A 14440-nucleotide genomic window follows, 5' to 3' on the forward strand; every position below is an offset into this window, starting at 1 on the left:
CGCATCACGCGGCTCTCCACAGCCTGGGGCCGCACACACAGCGCAGGGGCAGGGCAGGCAGGCAGGCAGGCAGGCAGGCAGGCAGGCAGGCAGGCAGGCAGGCAGGCAGGCAGGCAGGCAGGCAGGCAGGCAGGCAGGCAGGCAGGCAGGCAGGCAGGCAGGCAGGCAGGCAGGCAGGCAGGCAGGCAGGAAGGCAGGCAGGAAGGCACGTGTGGCGGTTGGCGGTTGGAATGACGCAGTTGCCGGGCGTCACGCAGGTACAGGAAGGGGAGCAAGAGCAGTATGAGTGGACCTAAATAGCACCTTACAGTATCGTACATGACCTTTACACACACATTAAACACAGTGTATCCTAGCTGCCGTACACACGGCCCATATGCCATACACACTGCCCGCATGCCGTACACACTGCCCGTACCTTGAGCGCCATGCTGATCTGCAGCGGCGTGTACGACCTGCCGCCGCCGCCGTTACCGTTGCCGCCAACGGTCTCGCTGCCGCTGGCGGCGCCGCTCTCCGCCGCCAGCGCCTCCAGTGCGCGTGCCTGCGCCTCCGCCACCGCCGCACCGCGCACCTCCTTACTCAGCGAGGTCCTGAGAGGGCGGGAGGGAGAGAGAGAGCGAGGGAGAATGTCCCCTATGTCCACCTCTTACACGCGCGCACGACTAAACCCGTGTCGGCTGCCACCGCAGCAACCTTCTTGAACTTGTAGCATTTCGTTCTCTCTTGCTCCTTTCAAACTTGTGATGTCTTCATTCCGTCATTCATGGACTGCGACCCCTCTTTCCCCCTCGTTTTCATGAACGGCCAACCCCACCCCCCACCCCCACCCCCCTCGCTCTACATGAACGGCTCTCTCCCTCCCCCCGGGTATTTCATCTTGGTTTGGTTTAGTTTGGGCTGGTAATTACACCCCTCCCCCCGCCCCTCTCACTTGTACGCTGCGGTGAGGCTGTCTCCCACCAGCTCCATCAGCCGCGACTCCAGCTCCTCGGGCACAGTCACCACCGCGTCCGTGCGCTTGGGCTTGCCCACCTGCAGCGGGCAGTGCGGGCACAGAGGAGGGGAGGGGGTTACAATCATGATGCATATGTGTTATGTGTCATGTGAAGGCCTATCCAGGGGGGGTTAGCAGCAGCGGCGGAGCCGGGCGGCGTCAGGTTTGGAGTCAGCCACAGGTACGAGTTCCGTTGTTCGCAAATGCAGCATGAGGCCGCCAGTTGGCCTCATGGAACACCGTGAAACGTCGTGTCCGCATGAGTAGAGTTTTGGGGTTGTAAATTGTTCGAGCCTCTTCATTAACCCGGGTGAGTGGACGGAGAGCGCGCCCCTTCCTGACCCCTCCTGCCCCGCTGCCGCTCACTCACCTTTTTGGCCCAGGCCTCCATTTGGTCGCACAGAGAGGCGATGGCCTCACTGCCCTTGCCCAGCGCCTGGAGGGGTGTGGGGTGGAGCGGATGGGATAATCAGGTGTGGTGGATTGCCTCGCATGATCGGTGACATTTAGGCACGAACAACCGAATGCTGCTCCTCTACACACACTCGCTCCCTGCAACACCCACAGCTCCGCCGTCCCCTCCTCCCCCTCACCCCATTGCATTGGGTTCGGTTTAGCTGGTTTCTACAAACCCCCTCCCCCTCACCGCCTGATGTGTTTACCTGCTGTCCCCAGATAACCCCTGCGTGCATCCTGCATCCTGCTCCCAATGGCTTCACCTTGCAACACCCCCACCTCCTCTGCCCCCTCCTCCTCCCTTTCCTTCCCTCACTCCCCCCCCCCCCCCCCGCCGCACCTCGATCATCTGCTCCTCCGTCAAAAAGTCGCAGAAGCCCTCGATCATGAGCACCGCGTCCCGAGTGCCCGCAACCATAAGGTCAAGGCGGCTGGTCTGGTGGGGCGCAGGGCCGGTGCAAAAGGGGTTGGAAAAGGGGCTGGAACAGGGGTTGGAACAGGGGTTGGGGGTTGGGGTGACAGTCGTTGGGAATGGTAGACGGTAGCCGTGGGGCGAGGGAAAATTTATGATAAGAAGGAAGGAGTGAAGTTGGAGCCAGGCAAAGTGGTACAGCGAGCGCGGGAGAGGGGCGGCGTGCGTGGAGGGGGCGTGTGTGGCGCTGGATAGGGCGTGTGCGTGAAGGAGGCGCGGGTGTGTTGCAGGATATGAAAAGGCACGGCTCGGTGTTGCCTGCTTTATTGAACCGCTGAGCCCCTACAGGAGCACAACCCCCCCCCTTCACCCCCCATGCACACCCCAAACACACACACACACATACACATACACACGCACACCTCCATCTCCTCCACAGTGGGGTTGATAATGAAGCCGCCGTCGGCACTCATGCCCACACGCACGCCCGCCACCGCCTTCTTGAGCGGGATGTCTGATGAGGGAGCAGAGGGGAAGGGAGGGGTTACACGCATGATTACGTAAGAAGTGAAGGCGCAGGAGCGGGGGGGGGTTGTAGATACCAGCCCAAACTAAACCAAACCCAATGCAATAGAGCGAGGAGGGGGTTATGTGCCCGGGTCCAACGCGAAAGTCTTTGTCCTCCGGTTGCTTGCCTCCGCAACCCGCCACCAGCGCCTCCCTTGGTTTGTTTGCGCAACCCCCGTCCCCCACCGAAAGGCAAAGCCTCACCCAAGGACCTAACCCGCGGACCCGACCCACACACGTCACCCACACACGTCACGCCACAGCCCCCATCGCCACCCCCACCCCCGCCTCGGTCCCCACCCGAGATGAGCAGCGCCGCCGCCGCCGCCGTAATGGCCAGCGGCTCGGGGTCATTGACGCCGTCGTACGACAACACCCACTCCAGGATCTGGGGGTTTTTGGGGATGGGGGCGGAGGAAAGAGGGGAAGAAGAGCGGGTGAGGGGTGAGTCATGTAGGGCTTGAAGGGGAAGCAGGAGTTGGGCAGGCGGGGGCGGGGGCATGCCCCGCATCCCTTTGCAGTTGTCCAGGGGGTATTCTCACGGGGTATGCTGCGGTGGCGACAACACCCCATCTCACAAGCATACACAATCACATACACATGTCGTATAGGCACACACATACTCGCACGCACATATACACATGTATGCAGGCACCCTCTTCCAGTGTGCTGTGGTAAGACACGCAACCACTCCCTTCTCCATGGACGGCTTACCCCCCCCCCCCCCCACCTTCACCTCTTGCGTCATCATGCATGTAACCCCCAGCCCATAGAAACGCACGCACATGGATGTCGATGGCCCAGCCCCCCTTTTGCATTGAGTTCGGTTTAGTCCCCAACCCCCGGCCCCCCTCCATACAAATACACGCGCACGCACCTGGGTGTCGTTGGCCCCCGCTGGCCCAGCCCCCCCCCCGCCTCCCACACCCTGCTTGTTCGCGTGGTCGTGCCGGGTTTTACGCTTTTACTTTGGCTCTCACTACTACTCGCATTGCACGTTTGCTTATATGTCTGTGCCGCCTGTTTGCCGTTTGAGTCCGCCACGCCTTACTGCCGCTCGCCCATTTCCTGTGTGTGCTTTCCCCTGCGCGCGCGGCTCTGGCGTGGCTTGCATTGCTGAGCGATTAGGTGAGTTCGCGGGGTCCCGGTTTCGCGCCGCAGCAGCTAAGCTAGCCACCTAGACGCATGCACTCAGCTTCTTTACCAACGAGCCTTACTTATCACCACTACTACTCCAGACTACTTGCTTTCAATAGGAACTTAGTATTTTAGCGTTAGCCGCCACGGAAACACGGGGGAGCCAGCAGCCTGCCGCTGGCGAAACAACGGTATGGAATGCGTCGCGTGTGCCCGCTGTACCTCTGGACGTCGGCACTTCACTTCATATTTGATACACACCATCCCATGGATGGCTACCCCCCCCCGCCTCCCACACACACACCACATCATCACCACATCACTACCGCACACGCACACACGCACCTGGGTGTCGTTGGCCCAGCCCTTGGCGAACATGGGGCGGATGGGGCGGTCAACCAGCCGGCTCACCAGCACCTGAGGAGGAGGTGGTGGGGAAGTGGGGGATGAGGTGGGGGTGACAACGTGGGGTCATACTGTGGGCTTGCATCCTTCATCAACACGAGAAGTGAAATTGGGGGAAGAAGTTGGTGGGTCATGTGATGTGCACAGCGTGGCAGCGAGCCACCTTCACGGCACCAAGACCCCCAGAGCGGCCCCCTTCCCACGGCGGCGGCCTGCACGTGCGCCTTACTGCCCCTACAGCTGCCCCACAGCTTCCCCACAGCTGCCTCCCCCAGCTGCCTCCCTCCGCAGCTGCCTCCCTCACCTCGGCGTCACGAGGGCGGCCGTCGCGCTTCACAAAGCCACCGCTGTGAGCAGCAGCAGCAGCAGCAGCAGCAGTAGCAGCAGCAGCAGTAGGGAGGAAAGAGGAAGAGGAATGTTACCGTGAGGACGAGTAGTACTGGCGACAACAGACGCACCGGCTTGTCAGCTTAGCGGCTACGCCCGCCCCTCCTGCCCAGCCCTTTACACCCCAGCACGGCAACCCACAACACAGCACAGCACGGCACCACACACCCATACGCGCGCACCCACCCACACACACGCACACCCACACACCCACACACACGCGCGCACAAACCCCAGCCACACACGCGCACCTGGTGCGGCCAGCTGCGGAGAAGCGCTCGGCGTAGTTGACCGTGAGCGGTGTGAAGGAGCCGTCGCCTGAGAGTGAGAGCGTGGGAGTTTTATGGCGTTGGTTAGCACTTGCGACGTAAGGGCAGTGGTTACGGCAGCGGTTAGGGCTTGCGACGTTAGGCAGTACTTAGGGCAATGGTCTGGCTGGGGATGCGGGGGACTCCATGCATGAGTAGCTTTATAGAACGGCATTGATGTCATATCCTGCGGAGTGGGGTGCCGAGGTTGGTAGGCACGGCCTGCAACAGGTGACATGGCGCGAGCACAGCGCCCAACACTCAGTCCGGCCCAGCGGCCCCTTCCCGTGTGTGCTCTCTAATGCCCTGCGGCCCTCGAATGTAAACGGGGGCGGTCTGGAGACATGGAAGGCAGGCCGCCACCGTCACCAACACTGCCAACTGGCCGACGCACTCGCCCTACACGGCCGCCCAGCCGCTCAGCCGCCAGCCGCCCAGCCGCCAGCCGCCAGCACCCACTCCCATGCGACGGCGCGAGCACCCCCGCACGCCCCCACTCCCGCAACACCCTGTTGGTATTGGTGCGAAACAACCTCTATCCCGACGCCCCACTCCCACACGCCACCCCCGCACGCCACACCCGCCAACCCCAGGTTTACTTTGGGCTGGTATCTACGCCTGCTGTCTACTCCGCTGCACTTCTCTGTACCATCCTTGCAACCCCCGCCATCCCCCGCCAACACACACACGCACACACACACACACTCTCTCTCTCTCACTCCCACTACGCACCTGTGGGCGAGGCTGAGCAGCAGGCGGTGGCGTACAGCATGGTCTCGCCAGCGGTGGCCATGATTGCGCCGTTGGCTTGGCGGCCGATCTCGCCCGTCTCCAGCTTGATCTGTTTTTACAAGAAGAAGAAGGGAAGGTTCCGTTAGAACGCAAAGGAGTTGGTAATGGTGCGAGAGCGAGTTGTGCGCGTTTTGGGAGACAGGGGGGAAGGGTTGCATGATGCGCACGTGATGTGTGAGCACAAGAGCTGGAACGCTGAGATGGCGTGCGTTCGTGCAGCACACATGCCAGTAAGGTCTAAAGGACGGCGCAACTGCGATGGTGACAGGCGGCGTGCGATCTGCAACTCGCGTGTGTGCGTGGCGTGTGCAGGGCAGTAGCAGGCCCCGCTTGTTGCTACACGGCAGTTGAACACCGACTACATATGAAATGACGCTTACGTAATACATCGACACACGACCCTTTACGCATCCACGCATACATGCGCACCGAGTTTTACAGCCCAGCATGTTACACACTGAGTTCGTTTCGGGTGCCTCCCTCCCGTCAGCCGCCCCTGCGGCACCCACTAATCCCGACCCCTCGTTAACCTGCTATCCGTCGTGCCTCAGACAGGCTCACTTCAAATCCGTTGTGCACTCTCCTTGTCACATATGTCACAGAACGCATGTGCCCTTTCCATGTCACGGTTTCGGAGCGTGGGCGAACTAGCCTGTGCTCGCAGCAGCAGCTGCGCACCACCCTCATGTCCACCCTCCCGCCAAACCCGCCGCTTGACCCCTTGCAACTGCCTGTCGACGCCGTGTGTATTTGCCTAAGCTCACGGATGGCATGCCAGCCTACCTCCTTGCCTCCGGGCAGCGTCAGGATTACGGCATCCGCCTTCGGGGGAGCGTAGGTGGCAGGCGCGAGCTGTGCGGCGATGTGCATTCCACGCCGCCCCGGAAGTGCCCGCATCCGACGCAGCGATGTCCTGGCATTAGCACCAGAGCTGCTGCAAATGCTCGAGGCGGCATGAACCGCAGAACGACTGCCAGTAGCCAGCGAGCTGAAGACTGCCGGCATGCCGTGGCTAGCACGGCTTGGCGCATGGCGCGCCAATTTATTCTGCATTCCTAGCTGCATGTTCATATTTCAAATTCCGGGCCAAAGCGTGAACAAGGAACGATTAAGTGAACAATTAGTGGTGCATTTGCAGTCACGCAAGCGGGGGTATGGACTCGAGGCCGTGCAGCAGTCAACTGTCGGCGAGACACTTCAAATGCTGCAAGCAGGTTAGGTGCGACGAGCTCAATGCTCGGATCGCATGGCGGCGGGTTTTACACGGTGTCTTGCGGGGCGTCGGGGAGATCCTCCGCTGCACCCGTGCACCGCCTGTACTGTTTATTGTCTTCGCCTCATGCTACACCAGCGACGCCTGCTTCCTTGCTTGCTTCTCGTGCCCCACCAGCGCGCCGTGTACATTAGATGTGGGAGTCATGGGACGGATCACGGTAGCGGGACTTGTACACGTGTTGAGCAAAGCCATGGTGCACCTGCCATGGGGTGTGACAGGTTTGGAAGCTCCGACGCTGGGCATGCTTACTCTGCTCACCTGCTGAGGACTTGAGGCCGACACCCATACACAACGAACGATGAGGCAGTGAGGCTGTACGGAAGGGCGCAAGCCATTATAGGCCCATCCGGTTATATCGATCATCCATCCCAGGTCCGATACGCGTGTTCGATTTGTCTAGCAATCTTTAGTCAATCGTCGCAACCACAAACAGCTCACCAGTCAGGTTCAACGCCATGCGTCAGTTAACTATGCACACACACGTCCGGACTCCGTCCACCACCTGAAGCACCTGCTCTTCCGTGCACAATCAGCACCCCTGCCCTGCACCTGCACCTGCAAACCCAAACTCTACGGCGCCGCGCCGGCGCTATCGCCAGGCGGGCGGCACACGCCGAGTCCTCCTCCGCACTTCTTGCAAGGATAATAATCTCCCATGATTCATGGGACACTGCAATCTCCACAGCCCTGGCAGCTCCGCGGGTTCCGCCTCACAGCCCTCCTGCTGCTGCTGCTGCTGCTGCAGCCGCTCACAGCGGGGTCTCGTAGCCCTGCGGGTACTTGGACGCCCAGGCCCATTGGTGCTTGCACATGTCGTCCACGTCGTACCTGAGGGAGAGGGAGGGAGGGGGCAGAGGAGGGGGGGGTGACAGAGAGTCAACATGTGAGGAGTCAATGAGTGATGGGGTGCGAGACGGCGGGTGGTGAGTGCGTACAATGAGCGAGTGAGTGGGATGCGAACGCGGCATACGTCAGTTTCCAATCAGACAATTGCCCATCGCGGCGCCGTGACGCTTGCCCTGCCTCGCGTCCCCGCCCGCCCGGAAGCTTTTGCCCCTCGCCCCGCAGCCCGGCCCCTCCCATCCAGCCAACCACCTTCCCCCCCTCCCATCCCGTGCGCTCTCACTTGGACTTCCAGCCCAGCTTCTCCTCCGCCGTCTCGGTGGCGGCCCACACAGCCACGCTGTCGCCGGGGCGGCGGTCCACCAGCTTGTGCTCCACCTGGGGGTTGAGGTGTGAGGTGCGGGGGTTCCGCGGGTTGTGAGCGTTGTGGGTGTGTGTGTGTGCGCGTGTGTGCGTTTCGGGCTGGCGCAGAGGGGTTACAGTGGCGGGCACGCAGTCTCCGTCAAGCACGGACACGCTCGCACCTTCTTGCCGCTGGCGTTCTCGAACGCCTTGATCATCTCAAGCACCGACGTGCCTGTGCGTGACAATGTGTTGAGGGTGGTGAGCCCTACTGAGCGCCGTACGGAGACAACACGAAGCATTCTCAACCCTTCATGCTGTGAGACTAGCAGACCAACCCCGCCGTTGACTGCCTGTGGGCTTGAAAGTACCAACGTCCGTGCCGCCCCTAGGGGTCGGTCTGCTCGCCCTCGTGCCGTCACCCCACAGTAACCCCCATGTGGCCCTCCCTCCCTCCTGTAGCCCCCCTCCCTCCCTCCCTCCAGCCCTTCAGCCCCCCACCCCCGTTGGGTTCGGTATCTACAATTCCCCCCCTCCCCCACCCCTGCCCCCGCGCCACCCACCCTTGCCGGTGCCCAGGTTGATGGGCGTGCAGCCCAGGTCGGGGGTGGCCAGGGTCTTGACCACAGCGCTGACGTGGCCCTCCGCCAGGTCCATGACGTGGATGTAGTCGCGGATGGCGGTGCCGTCGGGCGTGGGGTAGTCGTTGCCAAACACACGCAGGAACTCGCGCTGGCCCAGAGCCACCTGGCAGGGAGGCAGACGGTTGGGTTGGGGTTTGTGGTGGGGGTTTGCAAGGATGTTTAGGAAAGCGAGAAAGGATGCACTGAAGACTGCGGACGAATGCCGCCTGCCTGCCCCCTGTAACCCCTGCATAAGTCGCCTATGTCTGTGCTCCGCTAGTTTGACTCAGCTTGGTTTAATTTGGGCTGGTAACTACAACCCCGCCCACCCACGCACCCACTCCCACCCCTCCGCGCAGTCGCTGCTGGGGCAGCAGCGCAACCCCCCTCCTGCTGGATGTAGTGCATGCTGCTTGCCGTCTACCACACCCTCAACTAAACCTAACAAATGAATGTAACCCCACGATGTAACCCCCTCCTCCCCCGCCCCCACCTGCTGGATGTACGGCATGAGGTTGTTGGGGATGCCCACGGGGTGCTCACCCAGCTCGCCGCTGGGGTGCGCGCCGATGGGGTTGAAGTAGCTGCAGGGGGGAGGAGGCAAGGAGGCGGAGGGGGTTGCATTCATGGTTAGGTAAATAGAAGTGGTTGAAGCAAGGCACAGTGGCTGAAGAAGTCAAGTCGCAGCAACGCATAGTCGGGGAAGGAGGAGGTGGGTAAGGGGTGTGGATGAGCGGGGGGCAGGGGCGCGGACCAGGCGGGCGTACAGTCCCCTGCTTCCTGTTTAGCTGTTCACCTCCCTACCGGGGCTTGCCCTTGCCGCCGCCTGACTGCCATAGCCTCTGGCGCCAGATGTGGATGTTGCCATAATCAGGTACCGCATCCCTGTCCCTCCGCCCCCACTCCCATCCCTCGACCTGCTCCCCTCACCGCAGCACCATTCCCTGTCTCGCTCTTCCCTCTTCTTTACCCTCCCTCCCTTTGGCTATGGTCTTCATGACCCCTCTTCACCCTCCCAGCCCGCCCCTCCTCTCCCCCTCTATCTCACCGCGGCAGCAGGATACGCCTATCCCTGTCTCCCTGTGCTCCCCTCCCCGTCCCCGTCCCCGTCCCGCTCCTCCCCTCCTCTCCCCCTCTATCCCCAGCTTCCATTTCGAGTTTTGGTTCTATTGTTCCCTTCTCGTCTCACCGCAGCAGCAGGATGCGCCAGTCCTTGTCTCGCTCCCCCTCGTTGGCTTTGGTTTAGTTTGGGCTGGTATTTACAACCCCCTCCCCGCCCCTCCTCTCCCCCTGCCCCTCCCAGTCTCACCGCAGCAGCAGGATGCGCCAGTCCTTGTCGGACACGGCCAGGTCGCGGAACATGTCCTCCTGGAACAGCTTAGTGCGGCCGTAGGGGGAGATGGCCTGACAGGCGCGGAGGGGGAGGGGAGGTGAGGAGGGGGGGGTCAGTAAGGGTTTAGGCTGTTTGCTTGCACCAATGTCCATTCAGGATAAGGGGCATGGAGGCATGGAAGGGGCTTGCAGGCAGGAAACGGGGGGTAAAAAGCAGTAAGGGGGCCCCGATGCAGCAGACGTAGCAGCATCAATCTCCCAACAGCGGCTTGGGACTCCAACCTCGAAGAGGAATCCATATTCCTTGCTGCAGGGTTGGCTAGCCCATACACAAACACGGCACGGCGCGCACATACACACACACGCTCGCTGCCGCCGCCCCCCCCCCCGCCCCGGACTTCGCTCATGGGCTCGGGCACATAAGCCTCTCCCCGCTCGCTGCCAGGGCCCCCCGCCAACATACACAAGCGCTCGCCCTTCCCGCCCACCCACCTTGAGCGGCGCGGACTCGGTGATGGGCACCTCATCGGGCATGCCGTACACGGTGCAGCTGCTGCTGAACACCATCTGCAGGTCAGTCGGGAGGGAGGAGCGGAGAGGCGGCAGCAGAGGGCAGGAGGGCAGCGGTAAGGGCGAGCATGTGAGCCAGAAGCGCTGTCATGCCACTACCGCCGCGCCGCACACGGATGGGGACCTGACCGTCTTTGGCAGCTGCCGTTGCTCACCACCCGCATTCCGACGGCCTGGCCTTGACCTCTTTGCACATCCCTAGCTCTGTGGCCTGGTCCATGGTCTGGACTCTTTCGCCGTACCCACGTCCGCACGACCAAGCCTCCCCGGTCCCGAAGACGTCTCCCTCGTTCCCTCCCTCCTTCCTCCCTCCTCTCTCCCTCCCTCCGTCCTCTCTCCCTCCTTCCTGCCTCCCTCCTTCCTTTCTCCCTCCTTCCTTTCTCCCTCCTTCCTTTCCCCCTCCCCAACTCCCTCCTTCTTCGTCCCTTGACCCCCTCCCTCTCTCCCTCCCCCCTCACGTTCTTGCACTTGTGGGCGCGCATGACCTCCAGCAGGATCACGGTGCCCACGAAGTTGTTGTGGTAGTACTCGAGCGGCTTGTCCACCGACTCGCCCACAGCCTTGTAGCCGGCAAAGTGGATGACGCAGTCAAAGCTGGGGAGGAGGGGTGAGGGGAGGAGGGGCGTTGGGAGGATGGAGGTGAGGAGGGAGGGTGAGAGGCTTCAGCTGAGGTCTGGTGCGGATGGGAGGGGGTGCGGGGGCTACGGCTGCGGCGGTGCACTGCGCACGCCGCAAGTTGTGACGGCAAGTGCGGACCCGGGGCTTCCTGACTCACTGCTCCTTCTCGAAGATCGTGGTCAGGGTCTCCTTGTCGTTGATGTCGCACTGTTACCGTTTGAAAGAAGGTAGAGGGGGCGGGTAAGTCAGCTGTCTCACTGCCGCAGTGTTCCTCCGACGGTGCACTGCGGCAGTAGCACGGGCCCAGGACCCGTCGTATCAACCCCTTGCCGCACAGTGGATACAGTTTCCACCCTACCCGTCGCGTACCTTGGTGAACTTCATCTTGTCGGCCTTGTCACCGGCCAGCTTCTTCATGTGCTCAAACACACGCTCGAAGCTGTTGGCCATGTTGTCGATGAGGTGCACGGTGGCGCCATGCTCCAGCAGCACCAGCACGGTGTGGCTGCCTGCGAACCATATGCACGCAATTATGACGTTGAGATCATATACATTATGGTGGCGCCCTAATTTAAGTACTAGGGGTGTGCTTGACCAAACTGTAGCATACTGGGCCCACTTTGATCCTGCAAGATCGACACCTTGCCCTCCTGCGTTAGCGCCAGCGACCCACCAATGAAGCCCAGGCCACCAGTGACGAAGATGTTTTTGCCGGCCAGCGACATCGTGGCTTGAGGCTGCTTCGCCGAGTTGGTTGAGAGAACGGTGTTGCAAGTCGCTCGGGCTGTCAATTAGGGCAAGGTCAGACCTAGAATAAAACCTCTTAGAATGTTCTACCACGCTAATTTGCTGCGAGAGTTGATTCTCCAGTTAACTTCTTCTGCGGACCCCCATCGCGGTCGCCCCCATCGCGGTCGCCCAGAGCGGCCTTGAGCAAGGTGGCACGCTTCCCTTCTTTCTCTCTTGCTCTCAGGGGTAGTTCTTACCCTTTTTTCTGGTGAGATTTTACCTTCTTGCATTTGCGCTGTTTAGCTTGTTCCTTCGTTGGTGCCGGCGGCTGACCTCGTCCGCGTGCCTCCCGCGCCTGCATTCAGAACCTCTAGGACAGAAGACTTGGGAGGCTTTCCAAGCCGAGGACCATCATGTCTGACGGGTGAGTTTTGCGTCTAAACGCGCCGGCCGATGGTGCAGGGTCGCTCAATAGCATCTATGGAGCTTGCATACTTCTAGGGGGCTTGGAGATTTGCAAGTTCATTTTACAAGAATGCAACAGGGCAGTCCAACAGGGGCCGACCGCGCCGACGTGCAGCCGGCATCCACGCTTTGGCGAACAGCGGCGTAATGGGCCGGAGAGCTCAGGACCGCAGGGGTTTGCTGGCATACTGATGTGCCATCTAACGGCGGTGAAGTGCGGCGCCGTGAACCCAGTCGCTTACCTGACCAAACCACCTTGCATCCCCGATCCTTCCCGCTCGCAGAGAGGCTGCCCCTGTTGTGGTGGAGGAGGCCGCCGCCCCCGGCGAGCCCATGGACATCAACACGGCCGTGCAGATGGTCCTGAAGAAGGCCCTGGCCCACGATGGCCTGTGCCGTGGCCTGCACGAGGCCTGCCGGTGCGTCTGGTCGCTTGGCGCGCTGGGTTTGAACTGAGACACAGCGAGGGGACACCAGCCAGCCATAAGATGAGCACCGGCCGCTTTGGTGGAGGGAGACACTGACAAAGCGATAGGCAGTAGTATGGCAGCGAGCGGTGACTGGGGTGGGGATCGATGGGGCAGGGTGGCGGGTGATTGTATGCGCGCGGCAGCCTACGGCAGGCCTGTGAGGACAGGGCCGAGTAGTCCGGCGCGTGTGTTCTGTGGAAGCCCGCCCCCCATGCTACTGACACGTCACCTGCACGACCCGACGAATAATCGACAAATCACCGACACACGCCACCTCCCCCGCCCCCGCCCCCTTGTCGTCATGCGCCCGCAGCGCCATTGAGAAGGGCCAGGCCCAGCTGTGCATCCTGGCCGAGGACTGCAACCAGCCCGACTACAAGAAGCTGATTGAGGCCCTGTGCGCCGAGCACAACGTCAACCTGATCTCCGTGCCGGAGAACAAGCAGCTGGGCCAGTGGTGCGGCGTAAGTATGGGGCCGCGAGGGGGTGTGGGGATGTGGGGCATGGTGCCAAGCTGGGACGAGGCGTTACATGGGATGCGGTTGGGGTGGGCTGGGCCGGGCGACCAGTGGGGCCCGGCCTGCAGCGCAGGGCGGAGGCGGAGGCGCCGACAGCAGGGCTTGGCATCGGCCCGTGGCAAGATTGAGGCCTGATCCGCTTCCCTGTCCCCCGTGCTTTTCCCCCACAGCTGTGCAAGATCGACCCCCAGGGCGAGGCCCGCAAGGTGGTCGGCTGCTCTTGCGCCGTCATCACCGACTACGGTGAGGAGACCGCCGGCCTGTCCATGCTGCAGGAGTACCTGAAGAGCCGTTAAGCGGCCCTTCGGCTGCTCCGGATGGTTTCGAGGAGGGCGGGAGATTAGTGTCTTCAGTCACCAATTTGTAACGCCGTGACCTCAAAATACAATCGCGACTCTGCTGTCGTTTTCTGTCCAAGTGCCTGGGGGAATGGGACGCCTTTTGAAGGCAAGAATGGGGCCGGACAAGGGGTGTCAGCTTTGGGCTGGGTAGGAGGAGCCCGGTAACCGCCGAACAGCTCCACAAAATGACAGGCGATGCAGTGTTGTGAGTTCACGGGGCGTAGGGCACTTGGGGAAATCTAAAGCTGGTATCTCAAGGGACTCACTGCGTCTGCGTTCCGCAACACTCGTCAATAACGTCTCACTACGGCAAGATGGAAGTAACGGGGGGGTGCCCCTGGGGTGCCGATACCCGTCGTCTTGAGGAAAAGGCAAGGCGGCGATGTGCTAACTAGAGATTCGGGCCCCTAATTTGTTGGCCGAGAAGGCCTGAGTGCTGTTCGTCACAGGGACACCTCGACGGAGTTGGTCCTGACCTGTTCTGCAGGGGCCTGCCTGAACCTGTCAGTGGAGCCAGAGGCGGGCCGACATCCCAGGAATGTGTTTCTGACACCGCTGCGCAGGTCCCGGGGGGCCCTTGCGGCATGCGCGCCATGTGAGTGGCGATGTGGCATGATGGTAGCGTGCTTACAGAGGGGACACCCATCCAGAGTGTGCAATCACGCCACTGCCCATCGGATGCGTTGCGCGGTGTCAAGCGTCCCGTATCCCACGCGTTCGCCAGAGCAAATCGGAAGCCACATGCGGCCAGTTCTCCCGTACCTTGGTTCAAGCCCTGACATGCTTGATGGGAAGTGGTCGAATGGACTTCGCCGGGATTATGCCTACGGTAACTCCATCAGCACTTTGCAT

The 14440-nt window shown here is 61.7% G+C and overlaps 3 protein-coding genes across 4 annotated transcripts in view; 1 reads left to right on the plus strand and 2 right to left on the minus strand.

Annotated features, from left to right (window-relative positions):
• Nucleotides 1–6658, minus strand: part of CHLRE_04g214501v5 (uncharacterized protein) — a 13686-nt gene extending 7028 nt beyond the window's left edge. Inside the window, exons 1-12 of the mRNA XM_043061660.1 lie at nt 6245–6658; nt 5402–5510; nt 4613–4679; nt 4279–4321; nt 3915–3986; nt 2733–2820; nt 2288–2379; nt 1794–1889; nt 1368–1433; nt 935–1035; nt 419–593; nt 9–23 (exon numbers count right to left, since the gene is read on the minus strand). Coding sequence (XP_042925121.1) covers nt 9–23; nt 419–593; nt 935–1035; nt 1368–1433; nt 1794–1889; nt 2288–2379; nt 2733–2820; nt 3915–3986; nt 4279–4321; nt 4613–4679; nt 5402–5510; nt 6245–6532 — 1212 coding nt within the window. The 5' untranslated portion in view covers nt 6533–6658. The remainder of the gene's footprint in view (nt 1–8; nt 24–418; nt 594–934; nt 1036–1367; nt 1434–1793; nt 1890–2287; nt 2380–2732; nt 2821–3914; nt 3987–4278; nt 4322–4612; nt 4680–5401; nt 5511–6244) is intronic.
• A 50-nt stretch (nt 6659–6708) lies between these two features.
• Nucleotides 6709–11868, minus strand: CHLRE_04g214502v5 (uncharacterized protein). The gene is made up of 11 exons (XM_001698654.2): nt 11739–11868; nt 11435–11574; nt 11223–11272; nt 10906–11041; nt 10370–10444; nt 9855–9949; nt 9039–9129; nt 8486–8669; nt 8105–8157; nt 7864–7958; nt 6709–7565 (listed from the first exon to the last, which is right to left on the minus strand). The coding sequence occupies exons 1-11, from the start codon at nt 11788–11790 to the stop codon at nt 7487–7489; spliced, it is 1050 nt and encodes a 349-aa protein (XP_001698706.1). The 5' UTR covers nt 11791–11868; the 3' UTR covers nt 6709–7486.
• Nucleotides 11869–11968: 100 nt separating this feature from the next.
• CHLRE_04g214503v5 lies at nt 11969–13840 on the plus strand. Of its 2 annotated transcripts, none has more exons than XM_001698617.2 (5): nt 11969–12062; nt 12160–12218; nt 12544–12678; nt 13043–13193; nt 13418–13840. In XM_001698617.2, the coding sequence occupies exons 2-5, from the start codon at nt 12208–12210 to the stop codon at nt 13541–13543; spliced, it is 423 nt and encodes a 140-aa protein (XP_001698669.1). In that variant the 5' UTR covers nt 11969–12062; nt 12160–12207; the 3' UTR covers nt 13544–13840. The 2 variants fall into 2 exon arrangements, with proteins under 2 accessions (XP_001698669.1, XP_042925122.1); XM_043061661.1 differs by having other exon boundaries at nt 12169–12218.
• The last annotated feature ends 600 nt before the right edge of the window (nt 13841–14440 follow it).

The sequence above is a fragment of the Chlamydomonas reinhardtii genome, chromosome 4, assembly GCF_000002595.2.
Source record: "Chlamydomonas reinhardtii strain CC-503 cw92 mt+ chromosome 4, whole genome shotgun sequence".
Classification (NCBI taxonomy): Eukaryota; Viridiplantae; Chlorophyta; class Chlorophyceae; order Chlamydomonadales; family Chlamydomonadaceae; genus Chlamydomonas; species Chlamydomonas reinhardtii.

Bases quoted from the DNA above. Each gene is read 5' to 3' on its own strand.
- CHLRE_04g214502v5 (XM_001698654.2), bottom strand. From the start codon at position 11,790: ATGTCGCTGGCCGGCAAAAACATCTTCGTCACTGGTGGCCTGGGCTTC. The intron at 9,130-9,854 runs GTGAGACTGGGA...TCCCCCCTGCAG, and splicing joins TGGCGCATCCTGCTGCTGCG to CTACTTCAACCCCATCGGCG. The intron at 8,670-9,038 runs GTGGGGGCGGGG...CCTCCCTGCCAG, and splicing joins TCATGCCGTACATCCAGCAG to GTGGCTCTGGGCCAGCGCGA.
- CHLRE_04g214503v5 (XM_001698617.2), top strand. The intron at 12,679-13,042 runs GTGCGTCTGGTC...ATGCGCCCGCAG, and splicing joins GGCCTGCACGAGGCCTGCCG to CGCCATTGAGAAGGGCCAGG. The intron at 13,194-13,417 runs GTAAGTATGGGG...TTTCCCCCACAG, and splicing joins AGCTGGGCCAGTGGTGCGGC to CTGTGCAAGATCGACCCCCA.